Consider the following 22751-nt stretch of genomic DNA (forward strand, 5'->3'; position numbering starts at 1 on the left):
AGCCCACGGCAACCGTGGCTGCTCTCTCAAACACCCAGAGCATGCTGGGAACAGGTGCCCCAAGCAGCCTCAAGGAAAGGAGCAGAGAAGTTACCAGTGAAAAGTGCATTATCCTACTTTCTTTGAAACCACAGTGACACCGATCTTTTTCCAGAATCACAGGGACAGATGGCTCAGCATGATCACATCTAAACTGGCCACATCCCTTACGGGAAGCCCGCTCTGGGCAAATCACAATCCTTAAGACCCAATCTTCCCAGAAAGACCTGGAATAGCTTAGAAATGGCTCCTTCAGGCATGGCACACCTGGATTTGTACTTTCCGATACCACAAATCTTAAATGCCTTCTTTAGTATAAGGACTAAGAAATCAACACCATGTAGCCCCGAAGTAACTGTTATTTGCCCACTACCCACAGCCGCAGTAAGTATTCCATAATGACAGCACTTACAGGAAGTGCTGAGGACCCCAAAGTATGGTGGAAGCCATGCTTCGGGCCTCTTCTCTGAAGAATAAGAAGTAAATCAGGCAGCTCTTCCTGCCCATGGGTCCTGTTCTCATGCTTTAATAAAATCACCTTTTTGCACACGTACACGAGCACGCGCGCACGCGCGCACACACACACACACACACACACACCCAAAGAAGTAAATCAAAGTTCTTAGTTCTTAAATTAAAATATATGCCAGGGACGCCTAGGTGGCTCGGCTGATTAAACATCCAACTCTTGATTACGGCTCAAGTCCTGATCTCCCCAGTTCATGGCATCAAGCCCCACGCTGGGCTCTGCACTGACTGTGTGGGGCCTGCTTGGGATTCTCTCTCTCGCCGTCCTTACCTCCCACATAAAGGGCTCATGCACATGCTCTGTCTCAAAATAAGTAAATAAACATTAAAAAAAAAAAAAAGTCTACACTACTACTCAGCTTAAAAAAAAAAAATTTTTTTTAAAGCCTTCAAAGCTCCCTTGTGCTGTCAGGACAAAGTCCAAGCTCCCCAGAACCAAGTACAACGAGGCCCTTCCCGATCCAGCCCCTGCATACCTCTCTGGCCTCATCTCTTTCCAGTCAGCCCTGCCAACCCCTTACCCCACAGCCAGAAGTATTTGTAGCTCTCCCAATGTGGCACATTCTTCTCTTGCTGCCTATACATATACACATTGGCCCTATCTCTACCCACCCCTCCCAGACTTTCTACAGCTTAATTCAAGTAGTCCGAATCATCACCTTCTTCCTACAAGACTGTCTCTGATCCCAGCCATGGTACCCCATCTCTGCCTCTTCCAAAGAAAGTGCTGCCTTACGCCTGTGCTCAGGGCCTGGTACACAGGAAGTATTGAGTGTTTAATGACACCTTCCTATAGACTTATATGGCATCCAGCATCGCTGAAGGGGTAATGTTTAGAGGTTCAGTGAGGGTAGAAAGTAAACATAAATTTGAATTCTTAGTCCAGAAGTCAGACCAGCCATCCTTTAACTTGATACATTTTCTTCCAATTAGTTACAAGACTTGACCTTGGCAAAGAACAAAAGGCAACTTTTGAGATGCAAAGGAAGCAGAGAGGCTGCCAATGCATTATAACTACCAGTCCAATTCCATTTATGTACCATCTGTCTTCCCCTAGGATCAGGTTAGCCCATTAACAAGATGGACTAGGCTATGCCATTTGTTTTTTTTCTAAACAAGTGAATATATAAAGCTTCAAACTGTCAGAAATTGAGCAAACTGATGATCTGATTGGCGCACAAAGATGACTTCCAATTACAAAATGTTTTATTTGTCCCTTAAAATGTGCTTAAAACAAAGGACAGAATTTAGAGTTTGAATCAAAATTAACTCAATTTACATTTTCATTTCTCCCAAAGGCAGTAGATTTTCAAAGAAGCATTTCTTTAGTGGGATGCACGTTATATTCCTTGAATTGTCCTTTGATTGGAGATTTAACTCCTTGGAAGGAAACAGGAAAGGAATAGTTCTACATCAGGCCAGTGTTCATCACACTAACTAAAAGCAAAAAGCAGCCTATTTATAGAATATTTGGAGTGATTCTCAAAGTCTTCCCTAGAATGACATGATGGGACTTGAGATACTGAGTATTTTGAAAATACGCAAGAAAAAAAACTACCTCGGATGTACGGACACATTAGAAATTCCAGGGGCACCTGGGTGGCTCAGTTGGTTAAGCGTCTGACTCTTGATTTCGGCCTAGGTAATGGAGCACCTGCCTGGGATTCTCTCCCTCTCTCTCTGCCTGTCCTCCACCCTCCACAGGGGTGGGTGGGGTCCCTCTCAAAATAAATAAACATTAAAAAAACAAAACCTCCAGTATGATGTCAAAATTCTTTTGTGGTGCTGAGGGCAGGTATCACCCAAAAGCCTCTACTTTGAAGGATCAGAACTACCTCCAGATATATAAAGTTTGAATGTTCACTTTAAAAATTTGTCAACCCCCATTTACTAGTCTTCTCACCATGCACGTTGTGTTTTTTGGAAGGGGAGGGTGCTTAATACTCATTCCCATGTTTCAGTTGGAAGACAGGATAATTTGAAGCCTTTTACACATGCAACTGCCTACATCTGAAAGTACAACCGGTTGGTTTCCCAGTGATGTGGACATAGTACTTTATCCCTTCCCTGGCACCCTTCCTTCAAAAGTGCACATTTACAAAAACCCTTTGTGAAATTCGAAAAGGGAATCAAATTCAAGAGAGCCTTCAAATAGAAGTCCAAAGCAAATATTTTAAAAGATAAAGGTAATGCCCAGCTCTCAAGTCGTCCCCAGGTCCCCAGGAGGAGAGACAGCAAAAGGCTACAGAATGAACTCTGCCTTGGAGACAGACAAGCTTTGGTGTCCAATCCCCAGCTCCCCCAGTACTATCTGCGTGACCTTGAGCAAGACAGGTTACTCCCTCAACTTCAGTTTCCTTGTTTATAAAAGGACAATAACTCTACAGGTTATTTCAATGGTTCAATTAAATAAAAGATGCAGAAAGAACCTACATTTTGGCTGCTCATTATGTCAACAAGGCAAGGTTTGGGTTCCATCTCTGTTCCCGGCACTTCTAAAGGGTTTTACTAACATATAGTAAAAAGAGTACCAGACAAGCATAAGAAAGATCTAAGTTGGGCGCCTGGGTGGCTCAGTCGGTTGAGCCTCCGACTTCGGCTCAGGTCAGATCTCACGTTCGTGGGTTCAAGCCCCGCATCAGGCTCTGTGCTGACGGCCAGCTCAGAGCCTAGAGCCTGCTTCCGGTTCTGTGTCTCCTCCTCTCTCTGCCCCTCCCCCTCTCATGCTCTGTCTCTCTCAGTATAAAAAGTAAATAAATAAAATTATATAAAAAAAAAAGAAAGATCTAAGTTATATCCTACATCCCCGGGGTTCATTCAGCTGTAAAATGTGGGACTGGGCTAGCTGATCCCTAAGCCACTTACCCGTTCTGAAAAACACAAGTAATCCTCAAATTTCTGAATCCTGCATTCATTTTTGTTTTCATTTTCTTCTTCTTTAACATGGAAAACTCATGTTCCTTGTAAACAGGTCAGAAAAAAACAAAGAAATGCCAAGATGCTCAAGAAACTTATCATTTGAGTCACGTTCAAATTATAGGACAGGCTTTTTTTTCCCCCCAAGAGGGTGTACATGAAGGACCTCTGAGTGATGTACTCATATTAGTGGTGGGTAATAAATGCCTGTACCCGGAAATTTTGCATTCTACAGCACAAAGTCACTGCTACGCACACTGCCCAGCACAGAGACACTAAAAAAAAATGTTTGCTGAATAAACACCCAGACGACACCTGTTGCTCTCTATAAAATCTTTCAGTTGCTCTCCTTACTCAAATCAAAATCCAAAGATGGTCAGCACACAAGAACTGTATCAAATACCTTTGGGACGAACTAATTCTTCAAATTCTTAATTATGCTAAGTGGAAAAACATAAACACGTGCAAGAAATGCTGAACCACCCGAAAAAACTTCCAAGCAAAGCCAAGTTTCAACCTTCCCGCAGAGATTCACCCTCGGCAGCAAGGGTCAATTTCCAGCTCTGATGAGCACCCTCAAAGGCACGTGGGGGTAAAAAGCAAACCAAAACACAACACCCAACTCCAGTTCTCTCCTGGTACACTCAGCTCTCCACGCCCCACTCCCAACCCATAAACCTTGAAGGTGGAGGTCACTTGAGCCAGCACTGAACACACACGAACACCAGGAGGCCAAAAAGCTATCTCCGCATCTTCTCAAGGGTCACCATTGAACCACAAACTCTGCAAAGACCCAAATTCATCGCGAACCTAACAGAATTGGTTCCGGCTCTTTCAGCTTGGGATAAACGATTTCCCTACATCCCTGCAGCTTCTAGAGTCAAACAAAAACTCAAAAAACAAAATCGAAGGGTTCATTTCCCCCTCTCCTCTCCCAGGAATGCGGCTACTTTATAAATCGCACCCCTCCCCCCTTCCCCCCTGACCCGGACAAGTACTCTCCGAGACCTTCGCCCCGAGCTCAGATCGTTGGGTGGGTCCCAGGGGAGAGGGGCTGCCCGCAGGGCTTTTGGTTGTTCTCAGGGGGTAGGGGGTCCCCGGGAGACCCGCATGCAACGGGCTCTCAGAGTAAAACCGAAAAAGAAAAAACAAAAAAACCCAAAACCAAAAAACCCAGGCTCGCCCACCGTGGCGGAAGGCGCAAAGCAATGGGGAATTTTAGCATAGAGTGGAGGAGCCCAAAGACGACTCAATTTCCCCTCCTGCCTTCCGCTGCTCTTCTCCGGAGCCGGGCACACCGCCCCGGTTCACACAGCCCCCCACCACATGCCGTGCCGCTCCTCATCAGAGCACATGAACTTTAAAATGGTGACTCGGGCGGAGGGCGGAGGGGGGGGGCGGCGACAGGAGAGGAAGGGCCAGAGAGTCCCGGGACGACAGAGCGGGCGCTGGGGCCAGGCAAAGAGGCCTTGGATGGCGGGTGGGGCGCCCCGGATGACACGCACTCGGGGGGATGGAGGGAGGCGCACTGGGGTAAGGTGGAGGGAGAAACGGAACGCGGCCCCTTTAAGAGGCCTTCACGGCGCTCAGGGACCGGGGACCTCTCCTCCACCCCCGGTCCGGCGTCGGGGGCCCTTCCTTGGGGAGAACCATCCCCAGACCCGCTCCCCGGAGGCTACCCTCACGCCAGGTCCCGCCCGGCCCTGCCCCACGGCGGCGGCTCCTCCTTACCCCGCTGTCTGCCGCCTCCTCCCAGCTCTCAGCGACCTCCTCATCTTCCATCTTACTCGCCGCTTTCCCTCCTCCCCCACCCCTCCCCGCGCCTGCGCTCTGAAGCGCGCCTCCGCGGGCGCCGCCGGCACGCAAAGCTTTACTCAATGGACCCCGCCCCTTGCCGAGCCCGGAAGAAGCGCCCGGCCAAGGCCCTTGATCATCGAGAGAGCCATCATGGAAAAGGGCAGAGGGGCCAAGGTTGCCATTTTTCTTAAGGGCAACGTGTTAGCTCCTGTACTGAATGGGAGAGCCCACGTGATATCCTCGTCCTGCGTACGGACAGTGTGTTCTCGGGAACCATCTTTTCTAAGGGCAGACAATTACTGAAAACTTTTTTTTTTTTAAAGTGACTGGTAATGTCCATGAACTGCAGATGACGTGTTTCTCAAAGTGCTCAAAATATGTTTATATCTCAATAGAGAATGAAAAATATCTGCTAGTGCATAACACATTTTGTTATTTCTATGTGGTAAGGTGAAAATCGTTACAGTTTTTTCCTTCGCATAAAGCATATTCCAAGCATCTGTTAACTAAGACGATAGTTTAAGTTGAAAATACTTCACCTGAGCAGGCCAACCAGAACTACGAAAGTTCTCCTGAGTCTTCAATGACATACACTCATTAGCACTTCCTTAAACATTTATTAATACATCTTCCTAAACCATATTCCTGCTTTATTTTTGTCCAGTACTGAAGTAGAGACATTGAACCTTAAAGTTCAACTTTGGACACTTCCAACTTGAATAAGCTTGTGTGATCTTATGCAAGTTACTTATGAGTTCTGTGCCTCGGTTTCCCCAAGTGTAAAAAATAGACAATAATAGTAGTAGCTGCTTCAAAGTTAGATTTTAAGAGTTAAACTAGTTACTATGCTAAGAAGCATTGGGCAGTGCTTGACCTACAGTAAGAGTTCCAAGGGTTAGCTATTATCATTATGGGGGGGGGTTCTTGCCTCCCTATGAAAACGTACAATTCTCTAATCATCCTTTCTTTCCCAAAACATAAAAACAGAGGGAAAGCCAAATGTATTTTTTTCCTCACTGTCATATTCCTATAGGGCCCTCAGTTTTAAAAACCTGTCATTTGGTAGTTTTGCATTTAGCTATTTGTAATCAAGTTACCTAACCTGGAATGTGTTTCTTCTCATGTTTTTAGCATGTCATTAATCTTTCTAACGTAACAGCTTCCTGTTGAGAATTTTTTATTCTTTTCCTTTAAGTCTATTTATTTATTTGTTTTGAGAGAGACAGAGACAGTGTGAGTGAGGGAGGGGCAGAGAGAGAGACAGAGAGAGAGAGAGAGACAGAGAGAGAGAGAGACAGAGAGAGAGAGAAGCCCAAGCAGGCTCACACTGCCAGCTGTGCAGATCCTGAGGTGGGGCTTGAACCCATGAAACATGAGATCATGACCCAAGCTGAAACCAAGAGTCGGACACCCAATCGACTCAGCCATCCAGGCACCTAAGAATTTTTGCAATATACATTCCTAATAACTATTATATAAACTGCAATCGTGTGTTAAATGTTACTAGTTTTTACCTAGAAGTGAAAGTGACATGCTTACTAATTCTAGTTTCATGACTTCCTATCTCTGAAATATGGATCATCTCTGGGTGTATCCTCAGTCCATTGTTTTTACCTAGATGCTCAGAGTGTGGAATGCTTAAGATTCCCAAAGTTGACTTTCAGTCCTGACCTGACCTGGTGTTTCCAATTCTTAATCGAGGCTTCTTATTGGCATCTCTACATTGGATATCCCATTAGCAGCTCAAATTCTCTATGTCTAAAATATTATAATTTGAATAGCCTGAACAATGTCAGAGAAAAAAGATTTTGTCTTGTTCACTCTTTGGAGCTATATTTGCTTTCTTGTTTTTTTTTTTTTTAAAGATTTTATTATTTTTTAAAGTTCATTTATTTATTTTGAGAGGTGGTGTGGAGACAGAGAGGGAGAGAGAGAGCATGGAGGCACCCTTTAAGGCAGGGCTGGAGCATCATAACATGAGCTGATATCAAGAGTCACATTCTTTTTTTTTTTTTTTTTAATGTTTATTATTTACTTTTGAGAGAGAGAGAGAGAGAGACAGAGCACGAGCGGGAGAAGGGCAGACACAGAATCCAAAGCAGGCTCCAGGCTCTGAGCTGTCCGCACAGAGCCTGATGCCCCAGAGTCACATTCTTAACCAACAGAGTACCCCAGGCACCCTTAAAGATTTTATGTTTAAGTAAGCTCTCCACCCAACGTGGGGCTTGAACCTACAACCTGGAGATCAAGCATTACCAACGGAGCCAGCTGACACCCCTGGAGCTATACTTACTTTGAATACATTCTTCTGTGAACTCGTTCTCTTAAGTGAATTACCCTGACTGAGCCTTGGCGACAGCAAGAAGAATGAGATTGTCTATTAGGCAACACCTAAGTCTCTTGAGGTATGGTTCATTTTTCATCATTGGCACGGATGCTTTTTCTTTTCTTTTCTCTTTTCTTTTCTTTTTTTCTTTTCTTTTTTCCTTTCTTTTTTCTTTTATTTTCTTTCCTTCCTCCCTTCCTTCCTTCCTTCCTTCCTTCCTTCCTTCCTTCCTTCCTTCCTTTCTCTTTCTACGGCTTTGTAGTTGTAGAATGTTACCAGCAGAGGGAGATATTTTCTTACAAATTTGTTATATTTGTCATTGCACCTTCACAAAAGAATTAGCTGGATATTCTTGAGGCTGAATTTTCTAGGAGGCCAGAAAGATAGAGACCTTGGAGATCATTTGAGCATGCAGCAAAGGAAATAGCTTTTTTCCACCAAATGGGCTACCAGGACACCAGTCCTAGTTAATCATATAGACCCCCTTGTGACCTTGGACAATTCCCTTCCCCGTCTGTAAAATGAGGATGGGACCAAATAAGTTCTGAAATTGAGGAAGTGGTGGTGATTTTCTTCCATCAGGGGGAAAGCCCCAGAAGTTGAAGTAGTGGTACATATAGATATTAGTAGATATCCTAAAACATGAGTTTCTCTTTCCTGTGAACTACATTTGATACACTATTAATGATCGGGACTTTTACTCAGAACTGCAGGCATGTTTGATACATCACATAAACACTCTGATATGTGATAGGAATTAACAGCAAAGCCCATAGTGGGAAAACTTCCCACCTAATGCACAAACTGAGGCTTGGTAGACAGTTGTGTTAAGAAATAAACAGGAAAGAAAGAAAGAAATGGCAAACTTACCAACATTTAAAGTGTATGTTACATGCCTTTTGACCCAGCAATTGCATTTCTAGGAAATTTCCCTGTGGATACATTTGCACATAAGCAAATAACAAAAGTACAAGGATATTCTTTGCTAGCTTGTTTATCATCACAAGACAATAGAGACAAATGTCCATCTCTATAGAATTTATTTTAAAAATATATGGTACAGGGGTGCCTAGATGGCTCAGTCAGTTAAGCATCTGACTTCTCTCAGATCATGATCTCATGGATTGTGAATTTGAGCCCTGCGTCTGGCTCTGTGCTGACAGATCAGAGTCTTGGGTCTGCTCCAGATTTTGTGTGTGTCTCTCTCTGCCCCTCCCTAACTCACACTCTTTCCCTCTCAAAAATAAATAAACATTAAAAATAATGTTAAAAATATATATGGTACCTCCATACAAAGGAATAGAATGCAATTTGTTAACAAAATTTAGATCATCCTAAATATGCTGACATCAAATGACCTCAGAGAAGTATAATTAATTTTTTTAAAAAAGCAGCAAGTCGGGTGCTGGGTGGCTCAGTCTGCTAAGCATCCAACTTCAGCTCAGGACATGATCTTGCAGTCTGCGAGTTCAAGCCCACTGTTGGGTTCTGTGCTGACAGCTCGGACCCTGGAGCTTGCTTCAGATTCTGTGTCTCCCTCTCTTTCTGCTCCTCTCCTGCTCATGCTTTGTCTGTGTGTCTCTCTCTCTCAAAAATAAATAAACGTTTAAAAATCATTTTAAAAAGCAGCAAGGTAAAGAGCAGTATGTATGGTTTGCTGCTACCTGTCAGTTTGTTTGTTTATATGTTGTATGTGTACTTGCTTTGTTTTTTTAAGTAATCTCTGCCCCCAAATGTGAGGCTTACAGCCCAGAGATCCAGAGTTGTATGCGCTTCCCACTGAGCTAGCAAGGTGCCCCTATACGTGTATGTGTTTGTTGGTGTCTACATCTCTGGAAAGATATAAGGAATTTGTAATGGTAGTTACTTTGGTGGAGGAGAGAGGTAGCTAGGGCACTGGCAGAATGGATTTAATTTTGATAGTTTTTTTGGTACCTTTTGAATGTTGCTCTATGTTTATAGTTTACTTACTCTACATAAGTATATACATAAGAAATTAATTTCAGTAGTTGATTATTGGAATAGACTCTGGACAAAGACTTTTCTTTTACACTTATTAGACAGGCAACAGCCAGCCCTCTCATCTCTTGTCTCATTGTATCCAATCATATCCCAGCTGGCCCTCACACTGCAGAGAGATCATTCTAAAATGCTATTTTCATCATATATCGGCCCTGCCCCCAAATCTCCATGAGGTAATATCCAGTTTTTCTGCTATTTCAGACCATGTATAAACCGGCCTCAATCTTCTCTCCCCCTGTTTGTCAGAAGCAACATCACTTAGAGTTCAATAACCTAGGTTTTGAGGCTCAGCATCACTCATCATCAGGGAAATGCAAATCAAAACCACCAAGAGATATCACCTCACACCTGTGAAACTGGCTACTGTGAAAACGAGAAGAAGTAACAAGGTTGGTGAGGAAGCAGAGAAAAGGGAGCCCTTGTGCACTAGTGGAGGGAATGTAAGTTGGCACAGCCACTATGGAAAACAGTATGGACGTTTCTCAAAACATCAATGATGCTATCATAACATCTAGCAATTCCACTTGTGGGTATTTATTCAAATAAAAACACTACCTCAAAACATGCGTCCCTATGTTCATTGAAGCACTATTTATAATAGCTAAATGCCCATTAATAAATGAATGGATAAAGATAAGATACATTTATATAATTGAATATTTATATAATTGAATATTGAACTCAGCCATAAAAAAATTAAATTTTCCCATCTGTGACAACATAGATGGGTCTAGAGGATATTATGCTAAATGAAATGAGTCAGAGAAAGACAAATACTGTGGGATTTTTCATTTATGTTTTATTCTGAGAGAACGCACGCATGTGTGTACAAGTGGAGGGGAGGAGGAGAGAAAGAGAGTGTGAGAACAACAGAGAGAGAGAGAGAGAGAGAGAGAGAGAGAGAGAATCCCAAGCAGCATGTCAGCATGGAGCACGATTTGGGGCTCAGTCACAAACTGGGAAATCATGACCTGCGCTGAAATCAACAGTTGGATGCTTAACCAACTGAGCCAACCAGGTGCCCCTTTGTGATTTTGCTTCTTTATGGGATCTAAAAAACGAAACAGAGATGTCTGGCTGGCTCAGTTGGTGGCACATGGGACACGTGATCTCGGGGTTGTGAGTTCAAGTACCAAATTAGGTGTAGAGATTACTTAAAAAGTAATTAAATAAACTTAGAATAAAACAGAAAGAAATTGATAAATACAGAGAACAATCTGGTGGTTGCCGGAGGGGTCAGAGAACAGACAAAAAAGAAGGAGATGACAAAGTCCAGACTTCTAGTTATAAAATAAGACACAGGAATACATGATTATATGTAACAACTCTGTGTGGTAACAGTAACACATGGTAGATACATTGTGGTGATCACTTTGCAATGTATACAAATGTCGAATCATTATATCATATACCTGAAACAAATACAATATTGTGTATCAAATTGAACTTCTAATTTTTTATTTATTTTTGATACAGAGAGAGACAGAGCATGAGAGGGGGAGGGGCAGAGAGAGAAGGAGACACAGAACCGGAAGCAGGCTTCAGGCTCTGAGCCAGCTGTCAGCACAGAGCCTGACGCGGGGCTTGAACCCACGAACGTGAGATCTGACCTGAGCCGAAGTCGGAGGCTTAACCCACTGAGCCACCCAGGCGCCCCTCAAGTTGAACTTCTAAAAAAATGTTCTGGAGGCACACCTTTTGGCTCAGTCAGTTGAGCATCTGACTTTGGTTCAGGTCATGATCTTCTGGGGTTTGTGGGTTTAAACCCTTTGTCAGGCTCTATGCTGACAGCTCAGAGCCTGGAGCCTACTTCAGATTCTGTGTCTCCCTCTCTCTCTGACCCTCCCCTGCTCATGCTCTGTCTCTCTCTGTCTCTCAAAAATAAATAAAAAACATTAAAAATTTTTTTTCATTGGAAAAAATAATTAACAAAATTAACAACAACAGCAGCAGCAGCAGCAGCAGCAGCAGCAACAACAACAAAGGCTTTGAAGTAAAACCATCCGGTTCAGACCTCTGCCTGTGACCCTGGGTTGAGCTACTTAATCTTTGTGTGCCTTAGGTTCTTTTTTCTTTCTTTTTTTTTTTTTTAAGATTTTATTTTTAAGTAATTTCTGCACCTAATGTGGGGCTTGAACTCACAACCCCAAGATTAAGCATTTCATGCTCCAGTGACTGAGCCGGCCAGGGGCCCCTCCTCGGTTTCATCAACTGCAAAATAAGCACAATAACAGCATCTACTTAGCAGCTTGAAGTATAAGACTAAACAATAAACATCAGCTGTGATTATTATTGACAATTTTGTTTTCATAATAATACATTCTTCATTCTCATCACAATTTATAATTTCATATTGACTTACCTACTTGTTATTGTCTGTCTCTCCCAATACTGTAGGGGACCTCTATGAGGGCAAGAGGCTTTGCTAGTTTTATTTAAAAATTTTTTTTAATGTTTATTTTTGAGAGAGTACAAGCGGGGGAGGCAGAGAGAGAGAAGAAGACACAGAATCAGAAACAGGCTCCAGGCACTGAGCTGTCAGCACAGAGCCTGGTGCACGGCTTGAACCTACGAACTGAGAGATCATGACCTGAGCTGAAGTTGGCTGCTCAACTGACTAAGCCACCCAGGTGTTCCATGTTAATTTTATTTAAAAATATATTACATAGGGGCGCCTGGGTGGCTCAGTCAGTTGGGCCTCTGGCTTCGGCTCAGGTCAGATCTCACGTTTGTGGGTTCGAGCCCCACGTCAGTCTCTGTGCTGACAGCTAGCCCAGAGCCTGGAGCCTGCTTTCGGTTCTGTGTCTCCTTCTCTCTCTGCTCCCCCCCATGCTCTGTCTCTCTCTGTATCAGAAATAAATAAAACATTAAAAATTTTAAAAATATATATTACATATATTACTAGGGGCACTTGGGTGGCTCAGTCAGTTAAGTGACTCTTGATTTTTTAAAAAATTTTAATGTTTTATTTATTTTTGATAGACAGAGCATGAGAGGGGGAGGGGCAGAAAGAGAAGGAGACACAGAACCAGACAGCAGGGTCCAGGCTCTGAGCTAGCTGTCAGCACCGAGCCTGATGCGGGGCCCAAAACCACGAACGTGAGATCTGACCTGAGCCGAAGTTGGAGGCTTAACTAACTGAGCCACCCAGGCGCCCCTGACTCTTGGTTTTGACTCAGGTCATGATCTCATGGTTGTGAGATTGAGCCCTGCATTAGGCTCTGCCCTGGCAGCATGGAGCCTGCTTGGGATTCTCTCTTCTTCCTCTTTCTCCACCCTTCCCCCACTTGTACGTGCACACGTGCATGTGTATTCTCTCTTTCTCAAAACAAATATACATTTACATAAAATGAAATAAAACCAAATGACTATACATATTACATGGTTTGGCATACAGTAGGTACACACTAAGTATTTGTTGACTGAATTCTCTCTTAGTTGTCAAATTCCCAATGTGTTCACTAATTCAACACATATTTAGCAAGTCTCTACTGTATGCCAGTCTCTGTATTAGATAATAAAGCTGTGAACAAAACAGAGCCTTATCTGTTGTCGTTGAGCTAGGAGATTCAGGGTGGAGTGGTTCTATGTTTTAACCTGTTCTAACATGATCCAGAAGTTCCAGACCAACCTGGGCATCAGAAGCCCTAGAACGTTTTAAGAAAAGTCTGAGGTGGGGTCTAAGGCCAGCCCTGGAACCTGCATTTTTAAAAGGAAGCATTAGTAGCTGGTCCAATGTTTCTAGCATTGAGCTCTATTGAGTATTTTGGTGGGTGGTAGGAGTGGTCACAAACTCTATGCTTTTTATGCTTGAGCTTTTAACAACAGGACTATATTATATTATTCATTTATTTTAAAATTTTTTCAATATTTCTTTTTGAGAGACAGAGAGTGTGTGAGCAGGGGAGCAGCAGAGAGAGAGGGAGACACAGAATCTAAAGCCCGACACGGGGCTCAAAGCCACAAACTGTGAGATCATGACCTGAGTCTAAGTCAACACTCAACAGACTGAGCCCCGCAGGCATCCCTATTTAATTTTATTTTAAATGTTTATTTATTTATTTTTGAGAGCAAGCAGGGGAGGGGCAGAGAGACAGGGAGAAAGAATCCCAAGCAGGTTCAGCACTGTCAGTGAGGAGTCTGATGGAGGGTTTTAACTCATAAACTGTGAGATCATGACCTGAACCAAAATCAAGAGTCAAAAGCTTAACTGATTGAGCCATCCATATGCCCCTTAATGACAGGATTTTAATATTTCTTTTACCAGTTACAATTGCCAAATTTCTCTTACACAGTGACATTTCCATATTTCTCACCGGAAAGACTTGAGTTTCTTTTTTTAAAAAAAGTTTTAATGTTTATGTATTTATTTTGTGTGAGAGAGACAGAGAGCAAACAGGGGAGAGGCAGAGAGAGAGAGAGAGAGAGAGAGAGAGAGAGACTGAGAATCCCAAGCAGGCTCTGCACCATCAGCACAGTGACCCCCATGGGGCTCAAACCCACAAACCGCAAGATGATGACCTGAGCTGAAATCAAGAGTCAGATGCCTAACCAACTGAGCACCCAGGCACCCCAGAAAGACTTGAGTTTCTTAAATCTGTGTTTTCATACTGGGATTCCATGAGTGTATCCCCAGGGGTTTCTGCATTATCCCAGTTTGAGGAACACAGATCCAGTGCTTTCTAGAGTGAGGCTGACCCAAGTCTCCTCAATAATACCTTGTCCTCCCAACTTGAGAGGGGACTTGGGTTCTGACCCAGACCTAGGTCCTAAGAGATAATCTCACAAGGTCCAATTTATTCCAGAGTGATGGGCTGGCAGCTTAAGATTCCTTCAGTCTCAGGTACAAGGGGTGAAGACTGGAGCCCCTGGGCTCGTATCTGTGGCATTTCCTTAGACCATGCATGAGTCCAATCTAATCTACCGGATTCTAACCTACACACCAGGTTGCTCCCTTAGAGGGTGTACTTTGCTGGACCCCATTGCCCGGGGACAGTGACACCATAAAGTACTGCAACTTGGGAATCGTATATGCCTAAGTCGAAATTCTGTCCTGCCTTCTCCACCCTCACCCTGCCCCTCAGATGTGTGGCCTTGGGAAAATGTACTTATAGTACTTTGAACCTCAGCTTTCCTCGTCTGTTAAGTGGCTAGTAACAAGCCACACAGTGGTTGCTTCCGTTAAGGGACACTGATTGCCCGATCAAGGCACGTTGTTTCCCTTCTTCAGTTGACAACCAAAAGCCTTTCCGTTCACCCCTGCCCTCGCTTGCGCTTATCAGGCTTTCGGGGGTCCAGATGAGTTAATTTCAGGCCAGCGGTCTATCACAGTCTTTAGCCGCTGGGAAAAATGCTCAGTTACCCGTAGGCAGTGCAAAGGAGTGTGGGTGCAACTCTGAGGTCGGTTACAGGGACCCAAGAAAAGCGGGCTCTTTCTTAACTGCAGCTTCATACCCCCAGGCGGCGTTCCAACCTCTGGAGAATCCCTGCCCAGGACCACAACCCTTCCCAACATGGCTCCACCGCTAGGCCGCCACGCGCGGCCCCGCCGCGCTGACGTCAGTGCGAGCGCGTCCTCCGCGCCGGCCCCCAGCGCATGCGCATTCCGCGCTGTCTTCTCCTGGCCAGAGCAGCCAGCAGCGGCGGCGGCGGCGGCGTTTGAGTGGAGGAAGATGGCGGCTCCGGGCGGCTCGGGGTCCCGCCGGCTGTGAGGAGCCTGAGTGCGGCAAGCGCGGCCTGAGGCGGAACGCCTCCGCTCCGGCCCTGTCCCGGGCTCCCTCGTCGCCGTCGCCAGCGGAGCGAACCGGAGAGCGTGGCGCGGGCTGGGCCAGGTGAGGCCTCTTCCCCTCCTGGGGCCGCGGCGGGGAGCCGGCGCCTTCTGCCCTTTATGCCCCAGGCCCGCAAGGGGGTAGAGGGCGTCCCGGGTCCGGCGCAGGACGTGCATCCTACGCTGCGGTGGGTGCTGGCTGGCCTGGGGGCCATGCTGTCGTCATCCTCGTCCTCCCTGGGTTAGGCAGGAGGAGGAGTGCCCCTTTCCACCCGGCCCTCGGAATGGGAGGGAACCCGGCCCCTCTCCTCGAGCAGGCCGGTACGCGTCCCCTCACCGGGGCCACGAAGGGGGATATGACCAGAGCAGGGGTGGCTGTAAGGGTGTCAGATCATCTTCCACCCAGCGCCCGAACCCCGGAACGCCTTGCGCTGAGGAGCCGGAGCCCAGTGCCTTCCACAATTGGGGCTGCGGCGAGGGGGCCAGCGCCGTTGAAGCTGAAGCTGCGAAGGGAAGGTTTTGGAATTGGCTTTAACAAATAAAACACAAGCAGCCTGTCTAACCGCTTAGCTTTTTGGCTGTTCCTCCAGCGAGGTGGGAACTGCGGGCCTCCTTGACGGAGACAGCGGTCCACGTTGTGACTGTGGGAATTGTGCAGGGGGAGCGGCGGAGGGTGGGAACGGATCTGTGAACGGAGAACGGCCCGTTCGGAGATGTTCGTGGGCTCCGCCGGCTAACTTACGTGCTAACGAAGGCTTCGCTTGTTGGAGACCTTTGTTATTTTTGAGATTCGGAATAGCCAGGTGCTTTTGTCTGGGAAATCTCCCGAATTTTAGGAGGAAGGTGAAAGCTTCCTTTTCTTAACCGCCGAAGTCTTTGGAGTGTTTCGATGGTGGGATTCTGATGGCCCTGGGTGAAGATTCAGCCACCTTACCGGTTCCCACTTGCTGGCAGGGACCTTGTGCTATGCCTGGTATTCCTATTTGAGAGTAAGTTTTTGTTGTCGTGCAATTGCGAATTGGGAGATTTTGATTTCGGTTATCGCACGCCGGGAAGCCGGTTTGAAGCCTTGTGGTCCCTTCCTTGAAGGATGATCCAGTCAGTTGGAATTGTGCTGTGGGCGATTGTTGGGGCTTGGACACACCGACTACCTTTGTAACTTAAATGTGTTCCTCTGCTTATGTTTAAAATGATGACATCATAGGCAAAGGGAGGAGGAAATCAGAGGGGGAAATACCCCATTTAGAACTGAACGTTTAAAATTCATTCTGTAGCTTTTACAGCGATTAGTGGCTCTCTGTCAGATTCCTAACTTTGAGCATATTCATGTGTATACTCTGACTGGATGTCCCTTGTATTGTGTGCTGTCATTTTGTACCTTGTAAACTGTTTGCCTTTGACAAACCCAGTATAAATCTGTTACTCAGTCTACATCGGCCACGGATGTTTTGTCTACTTCAAAAAGCTTTTAATTGTTAACATCACAACTGTTTGGTTCCATATTAGCTGATTCTTTGTTTTTTTTTTTTTCTTTTCTTAAAGCCTTTCCCATAGAAATTTGTCTTTTTTCTTAGTGCCTTTCATAAGGACATAAGGTGAGCACATAACCTCTTCATCATAGAGAATTTGAGAGCCACTTTACATTTCAGTTTGCTAATAAAGAGTCATTAAATTAATGCAGTAAAAGATCCTGGTGGTTTGACATTATGCATCTTGGCATAATGTGTTGCATTGTTGTGCTAAATCATCATCAGGTATTGATGCAACTTCATGATATCCATGACATCATTCATTCTCCAGCATTTTGCCTTTTGCAGTTCTTCACCTTCCCAGAGTCACAAAAAGAATAGGATCAGGAAAAAAAAAATAGCTTAGGATGCTCTTTACTGTCTGATTTCTGAAAGCGCTTTTGTATAACACTGCTTTATGTAGTTAAAACTCTTGTGTAAGATTCTGGGCGGTGTGTGATCCTACCTATTATGAAGTACAGGCACAGAAAATGCTAGTAAAACCTCTGGGTTTTACAAGAACATTGAAGTCCCAAAGAGAAGTTATCTCAAAGGTGAACAAATACGTGATTATCATTTGTGATTTCAAGGTTGTTTCAGTCTGTGCATTAACAGTTGTTTATAAAACCAGAAACCATTTGGTTAATGCCATTTCCACTCCAAGATTGTTATGGTGAGTCAAAGGAGGTAATGTTTTGTGAAAGTTCTTTGTAAAATCAAAGGTAAATGTAAGATTGATTATTCAATGATCAGTTTTAAGAAAATCCCCACCAAGGGCCCTCTATATACATTGGACATAATGACAAGTAGGTACTAATGATTCTAAGACAAGACACCTTTTGGTCTCAAGTTGCTTGTTGTCTGGTTGAGGAGCCAGACAAGGAAACTGGTTAAGTATATTGTAGTGTGAGAAGTGAGAGGTGCACAAAATCCAACCAAGGGAGTCGTGGAAGGCTTCTCAGGACTGGGATTACTCCCCAGGCTTTCCTATTCTGCAGAAAAATCTGCCTTCTGTGAGTGACTTGCTTTTAAAAGAACTTGAACATTTTTTATCATGAGTTCTTTCCCCCTCTTATTCATTCACTGTCATGACACTTCCCACACAGTATGCCCCAGTTATGATTTCTGCATTCTCAAAAATCCAGCAGAGTCTTGGGAGAACCTGAGGGTGAGTCATACGCCAGGCAGCAAACACAAACATTGCAGCTGCAGTTAAAATATCTCAGATTACTGAATGGTGACAACTTTAGAGTGATGCTGTTTTTGTTTTTGTTTTGTAAACTGACACAAGAGGTGCTGTATGATTTTAATTTGATCATGTTTGGTTAATGTTTAGTTGTGAGTCCCTTAGCGTGTTGACTATAAGTGGGTATTAGTACTGTCTCCTTTCTCCCAATAAGAAATTCAATGAGAAGGTCCTTTGCCTTTTTGGGTGAAGCTGACAACTTAAACTGGAACTATGCTAAACTATTTTATAGAATCTATTCATGCAGATTGAGGTTGCTAACTTAGAATCTGCAGTATTGAATTTCTGCATCCCAATACAAGTTCCTCATCTTAGTATTGTGGTAGTTCTATAATTAATTAAGCATGTTGTCACATATATTATGAAAATCTTATTAGTTTTTTTTGATGTGTAGAATCTTTAAGTGGTGCAATATTCATTGAACATTTACAGTTTGATAGCATTCATGTTTACATGTTCCCATGTAAACACTCAATGCTGAAAATGAGGACTTTAATGTTGTGGTTGACAGAAAAGTGAAAGTGATGCATTCATTTATTTTTGTGTTTGTTCCATGTACAAGGACAATGGACAAGTCATTTAAAAATTGCCCAGGGGTGCCTAGTTGGCTCAGTTGGTGGAGCATGGATTCTTGATCTTGGGATTGTGAATTCCAGCTGCATATTGGGTGTAGAGATTGCTTTAAAAAAGTAAGATATTAAAAAGAGTTGCCCAGTATTGGGGCACCTGGCTGGCTCATTTGGAAGAGCATGCAACTCTTGATCTCGGAGTTGTGAGTTCAAGCCCCACATTGGGTGTATAGCTTACTTTAAGCAAAAAAAAAAAAAAAGGGTTGGGAAAAAAAGAGCTGCATTATTTTTAGTGACCTTCTAAATGTCTTGTAAAATTATGACTTAGTGATATTCCTATAGTTTAATTTTGTACTTCTGTACTCACGCATGTATTGGAAAGCAAATTTGCTTTGAATTTTTATTTGTTCTATATTGAATTTTTACTTTTTAATTTGTAAAGCTCTCTCCCAAGTTTTTACTTATTTATTTTTTAAAAATATGTTTATTTATTTAGAGACAGAGACAGCACAAGTTGGGGAGCGACAGAGAGAGAGGGAAAGAAGAGAGAGAATCTCAAGCAGCCTCCACATGGTCAGTCAGCACAGAGCCCATGAACCGTGAGATCATGACCTGAGCAGAAACCAAGAGCTGGATGCTTAACCAATTGAGCCACCCACGTGCCCCTTCTCCTGTTTTTAATTTAATTTTTTTCCAGTGCCACTTTTGCTTCCAATGTAGAAGTGATCTTGTGATGCTTTGATGCTTGTTTATTTATGATAAATATATAGTTATTATATAATAATGGTTACTCGTAAGTTTTACATAAAATTTTACCATTCTGGACAGTAACTTATTTTATCTTCTAATAATATAGAAATTTGAGGTAGTTCAGTTAATTTCAATAAAGGCAAACAAGATTTAGTTTCAGCTATTGATACTCCTTTAGGATATTCAATATTTTAGATACATTTTTTAAAAGTTTATTTATTTTTAAAGTTTATTTGTTTTGAGAGAGAAAGAGCACTGAAGGGGCAGAGAGAGGGAGAGAGAGAAGATCATAAGCAGGCTCCACACCATCAGTACGTAGCCTGATGCAGGGCTCAGGGCCTCAAACCATGAGATCATGACCCAGGCTGAAATTGAGAGTTAGACTGAGCCACCCAAGTGCCCTATTTATTTATTTTTGAGAGAGAGAAAGAGAATGCAGGAGACGGGCAGAGAGAGGGAGAGGGAGAGAATCTCAAGCAGGCCCACACCATCAGCCAGAACCGGATGGGGGGCTTGATCCCAGAAACTGTGATCTCATCACCTGAGCTGGGATCCAGAGTTGGACACATAACCAATGGACATAACCCAGGCACCCCAAGGATACTTTAAAATTTTTTTTTATTTTTAAGTAAGGTCTATACCCAATGTGGGGCGAACCCATGACGCTGATATCAACGCTCTACCAACTCAGCGAGCCAGGTGCCCCTATTTAGGATTTTTTTTTTAATTTTTTTTTTTTTTTGGTTTATTTTTGAGACAGAGAGAGACAGAGCACAAGCAGGGGAGGGGCAGAGGGAGAGGAGGAGACACAGAATCTGAAAACAGGCTTCAGGCTCTGAGCTGCCAGCACAGAACCCAATGCGGGGCTCGAACCAATGGACCATGAGATCATGATCTGAGCCAAAGTCGGACACTTAGCTGACTGAGCCACTCAGGCGCCCCCTATTTAGGATATTTTTATTTCAACTGTTTTAAGGAATTCACTAGTATGACCTATTTCCAAATTTCTGTTTACCATATTCTCACTTTATTAAAAATCTTTTCTTAATGTTTGTTTGTTTTTGAGAGAGAGAGAGAGACAGAGCATGAGTCAAGGAGGGGCAGAAAGAGAGGGAGACACTGAATCTGAAGTAGGCTCCAGGCTCTTGAGCTGTCAGTGCAGAGCCCAACATGGGGCTTGAACTCGTGAACCCTGAGATCATGACTTGCGCCAAAGTCAGACGCTTAACCAACTGTGCCACCCAGGCGCCCCTGTTATTCTCATTTTAAATGCTTGGTTCACATAGGGCACCTGGGTGGCGCAGTCGGTTAAGTGTCTGACTTAGGTCTCATGGCTCATGTGTTCTAGCCCCATGTTGGGCTCTGCGCTGACAGCTCAGAGCCTGTTTGGGATTCTCGCTTTCTCTGTCTCTCTCTGCTGCTCCTGTCCATGCTCTCTCTTGCTTGTGTGCTCGCTCGCTCTCTCTCTAAGTAAATAAATAAGTTAATAAAAAGTAAATGCTTGGCTCATGTTGCTAACGGAACAGGAATTTTTTTCCTGAATGAACCTCTTGGTCCACTGTTTGGAGAAAGATTGATGTTTTTTTTTAAGTTTATTTATGTATTTTGAGAGAGAGCGGGAGAGCATACACACTCATTGGAGAGGGGCTGAGAGAGAAAATCTCAAGCAGGCTCCACACAGTCAGCACATAGCCCGAGGTGGGGCTTGAACCCACGAACTGTGAGACTATAACCTGAGCTGAAGTTTGATGCTTAACCCACTGAGCCACCCAGGCATCCTAAAAATGGTTAAGATGGCATGTATGGATATATATATATTATCTCAATAACAACTTTTAAAAAAGTAACTTAATGGTTTATATATGCTCTGCGGGATGGCCTGATAACCATTTATTTTTACATAGTGATTAAGATCCTAGGCTTTGGTCTCAGATTGACTCAGGCTCATAGTTCTCCTTTCCTTAGATATGGACCTTAGCTTCTCTAGTCTGTTTCTCATCTATAAAATGAGGACAAGGATACCATGTTGTGGGACAATTAAATGTGGCAATGTATGTGATCTTAGCACATTGCCTAGCACATAGTAAACATCCAGATCTTAGACATTATTATGTATATATTTTTAATCTTTATTTGAGACACACACACACACATACATACACACAGAGGGCACACATGCACACATGCTGGGGAGGCTGGATCCCACAACCACAAGATCATGACCTAGGCTGAAATCAAGATTTGGATGCTCTACCAACTGAGCCACCCAGGCACCCCATTATTGCTGTTTTTATGGACCATTAAAAGTGGGACAGAGAGGGGCCCCTGGCTGGCCCAGTTGGGAGACCATGTAGCTCATGATCTTGGGATTGTGAGTTGAAGCCCCAGGTTGGTTGTAGAAGTTACAAAAACAATTAGGGCGCTTGGGTGGCTCAATTGTTTAAGCATCCGACTTTGGCTTAGGTTACGATGTTGTGGTTTGCAAGTTCGAGCCCCATATAGGGCTCTGTGCTCACAGCTCAGAGCCTGGAGCCTGCTTTGAATTTTGTGTGTCCCTCTCTCTATCCCTCCCCTGCTTGTGTTCTGTCTCTCTCTCTCTTAAAAATAAACATTAAAAAAAATTCTATCTCATGACATATGTATAAAATATTTAACTGAACGCCTAGCACATGGTAACCACCCATTAAACAGTAGCTGCTGTTATTTGAGATTTTCTTCTCAGTGATCTTTAGAAAAAATGGTTAAGACTGAGGTGACGCTAATTTGACTCTTAAGGAATATTGTTCGAATATTTCTCTTCTGATCAAGAACCCATGGTAATTGGGGGGCCTGGGTCACTCGGGTCATGATGTCACAGTTCGTGGGTTTGAGCCCCACCTTGGGCTCTGGGCCGACAGCTCAGAGCCTGGAGCCTGCTTTGGATTTGTGTGTGTGTGTGTGTGTGTGTGTGTGTGTGTGTGTCCCTTTCCCACTTGTGCTTTCTGTCTCTCTCAAAAATAAATAAATATTAAAAAAAATTTTTTTTAAACATAGGACCCAGGGTAACTCGTAATTGCCTGTTTCCTCTACTTATCTTTTGAATATTCTGACCTTCATTGTACATTGCCTTGTCTCTTGTGTATATTATGCTCATTCGTACAAGAACATTCATCTTCCCAGGTAGGGAGCCTTGTTTCTTTTCTTTCTTTTTCATTAACAACTGTCTGCAGCTCTGTATAGTGTTTCCTGTATGCTCTACTACTGAACCACTCGTCCTTGCACAATTAGGTTAAAGTTAATATCC

At 43.8% G+C, this 22751-nt stretch overlaps 2 protein-coding genes across 3 annotated transcripts in view; one reads left to right on the forward strand and one right to left on the reverse strand.

Moving 5' to 3' along the window:
- Positions 1–5306, reverse strand: part of SZRD1 (SUZ RNA binding domain containing 1) — a 30162-nt gene extending 24856 nt beyond the window's left edge. For both annotated transcript variants that reach the window (XM_029947556.1, XM_029947555.1), the window contains exon 1: positions 5215–5306. In XM_029947556.1, the coding sequence (XP_029803416.1) occupies positions 5215–5265 (51 nt within the window). In that variant the 5' untranslated portion in view covers positions 5266–5306. The remainder of the gene's footprint in view (positions 1–5214) is intronic.
- Positions 5307–15248: 9942 nt separating this feature from the next.
- The window catches only part of FBXO42 (F-box protein 42), a 91631-nt gene continuing 84128 nt past the window's right edge, over positions 15249–22751 (forward strand). Inside the window, exon 1 of the mRNA XM_029948061.1 lies at positions 15249–15459. The gene's annotated coding sequence lies outside the window, so the exon portion shown is untranslated. The remainder of the gene's footprint in view (positions 15460–22751) is intronic.

This window comes from Suricata suricatta, chromosome 8, assembly GCF_006229205.1.
Source record: "Suricata suricatta isolate VVHF042 chromosome 8, meerkat_22Aug2017_6uvM2_HiC, whole genome shotgun sequence".
In the NCBI taxonomy this organism is placed as follows: Eukaryota; Metazoa; Chordata; class Mammalia; order Carnivora; family Herpestidae; genus Suricata; species Suricata suricatta.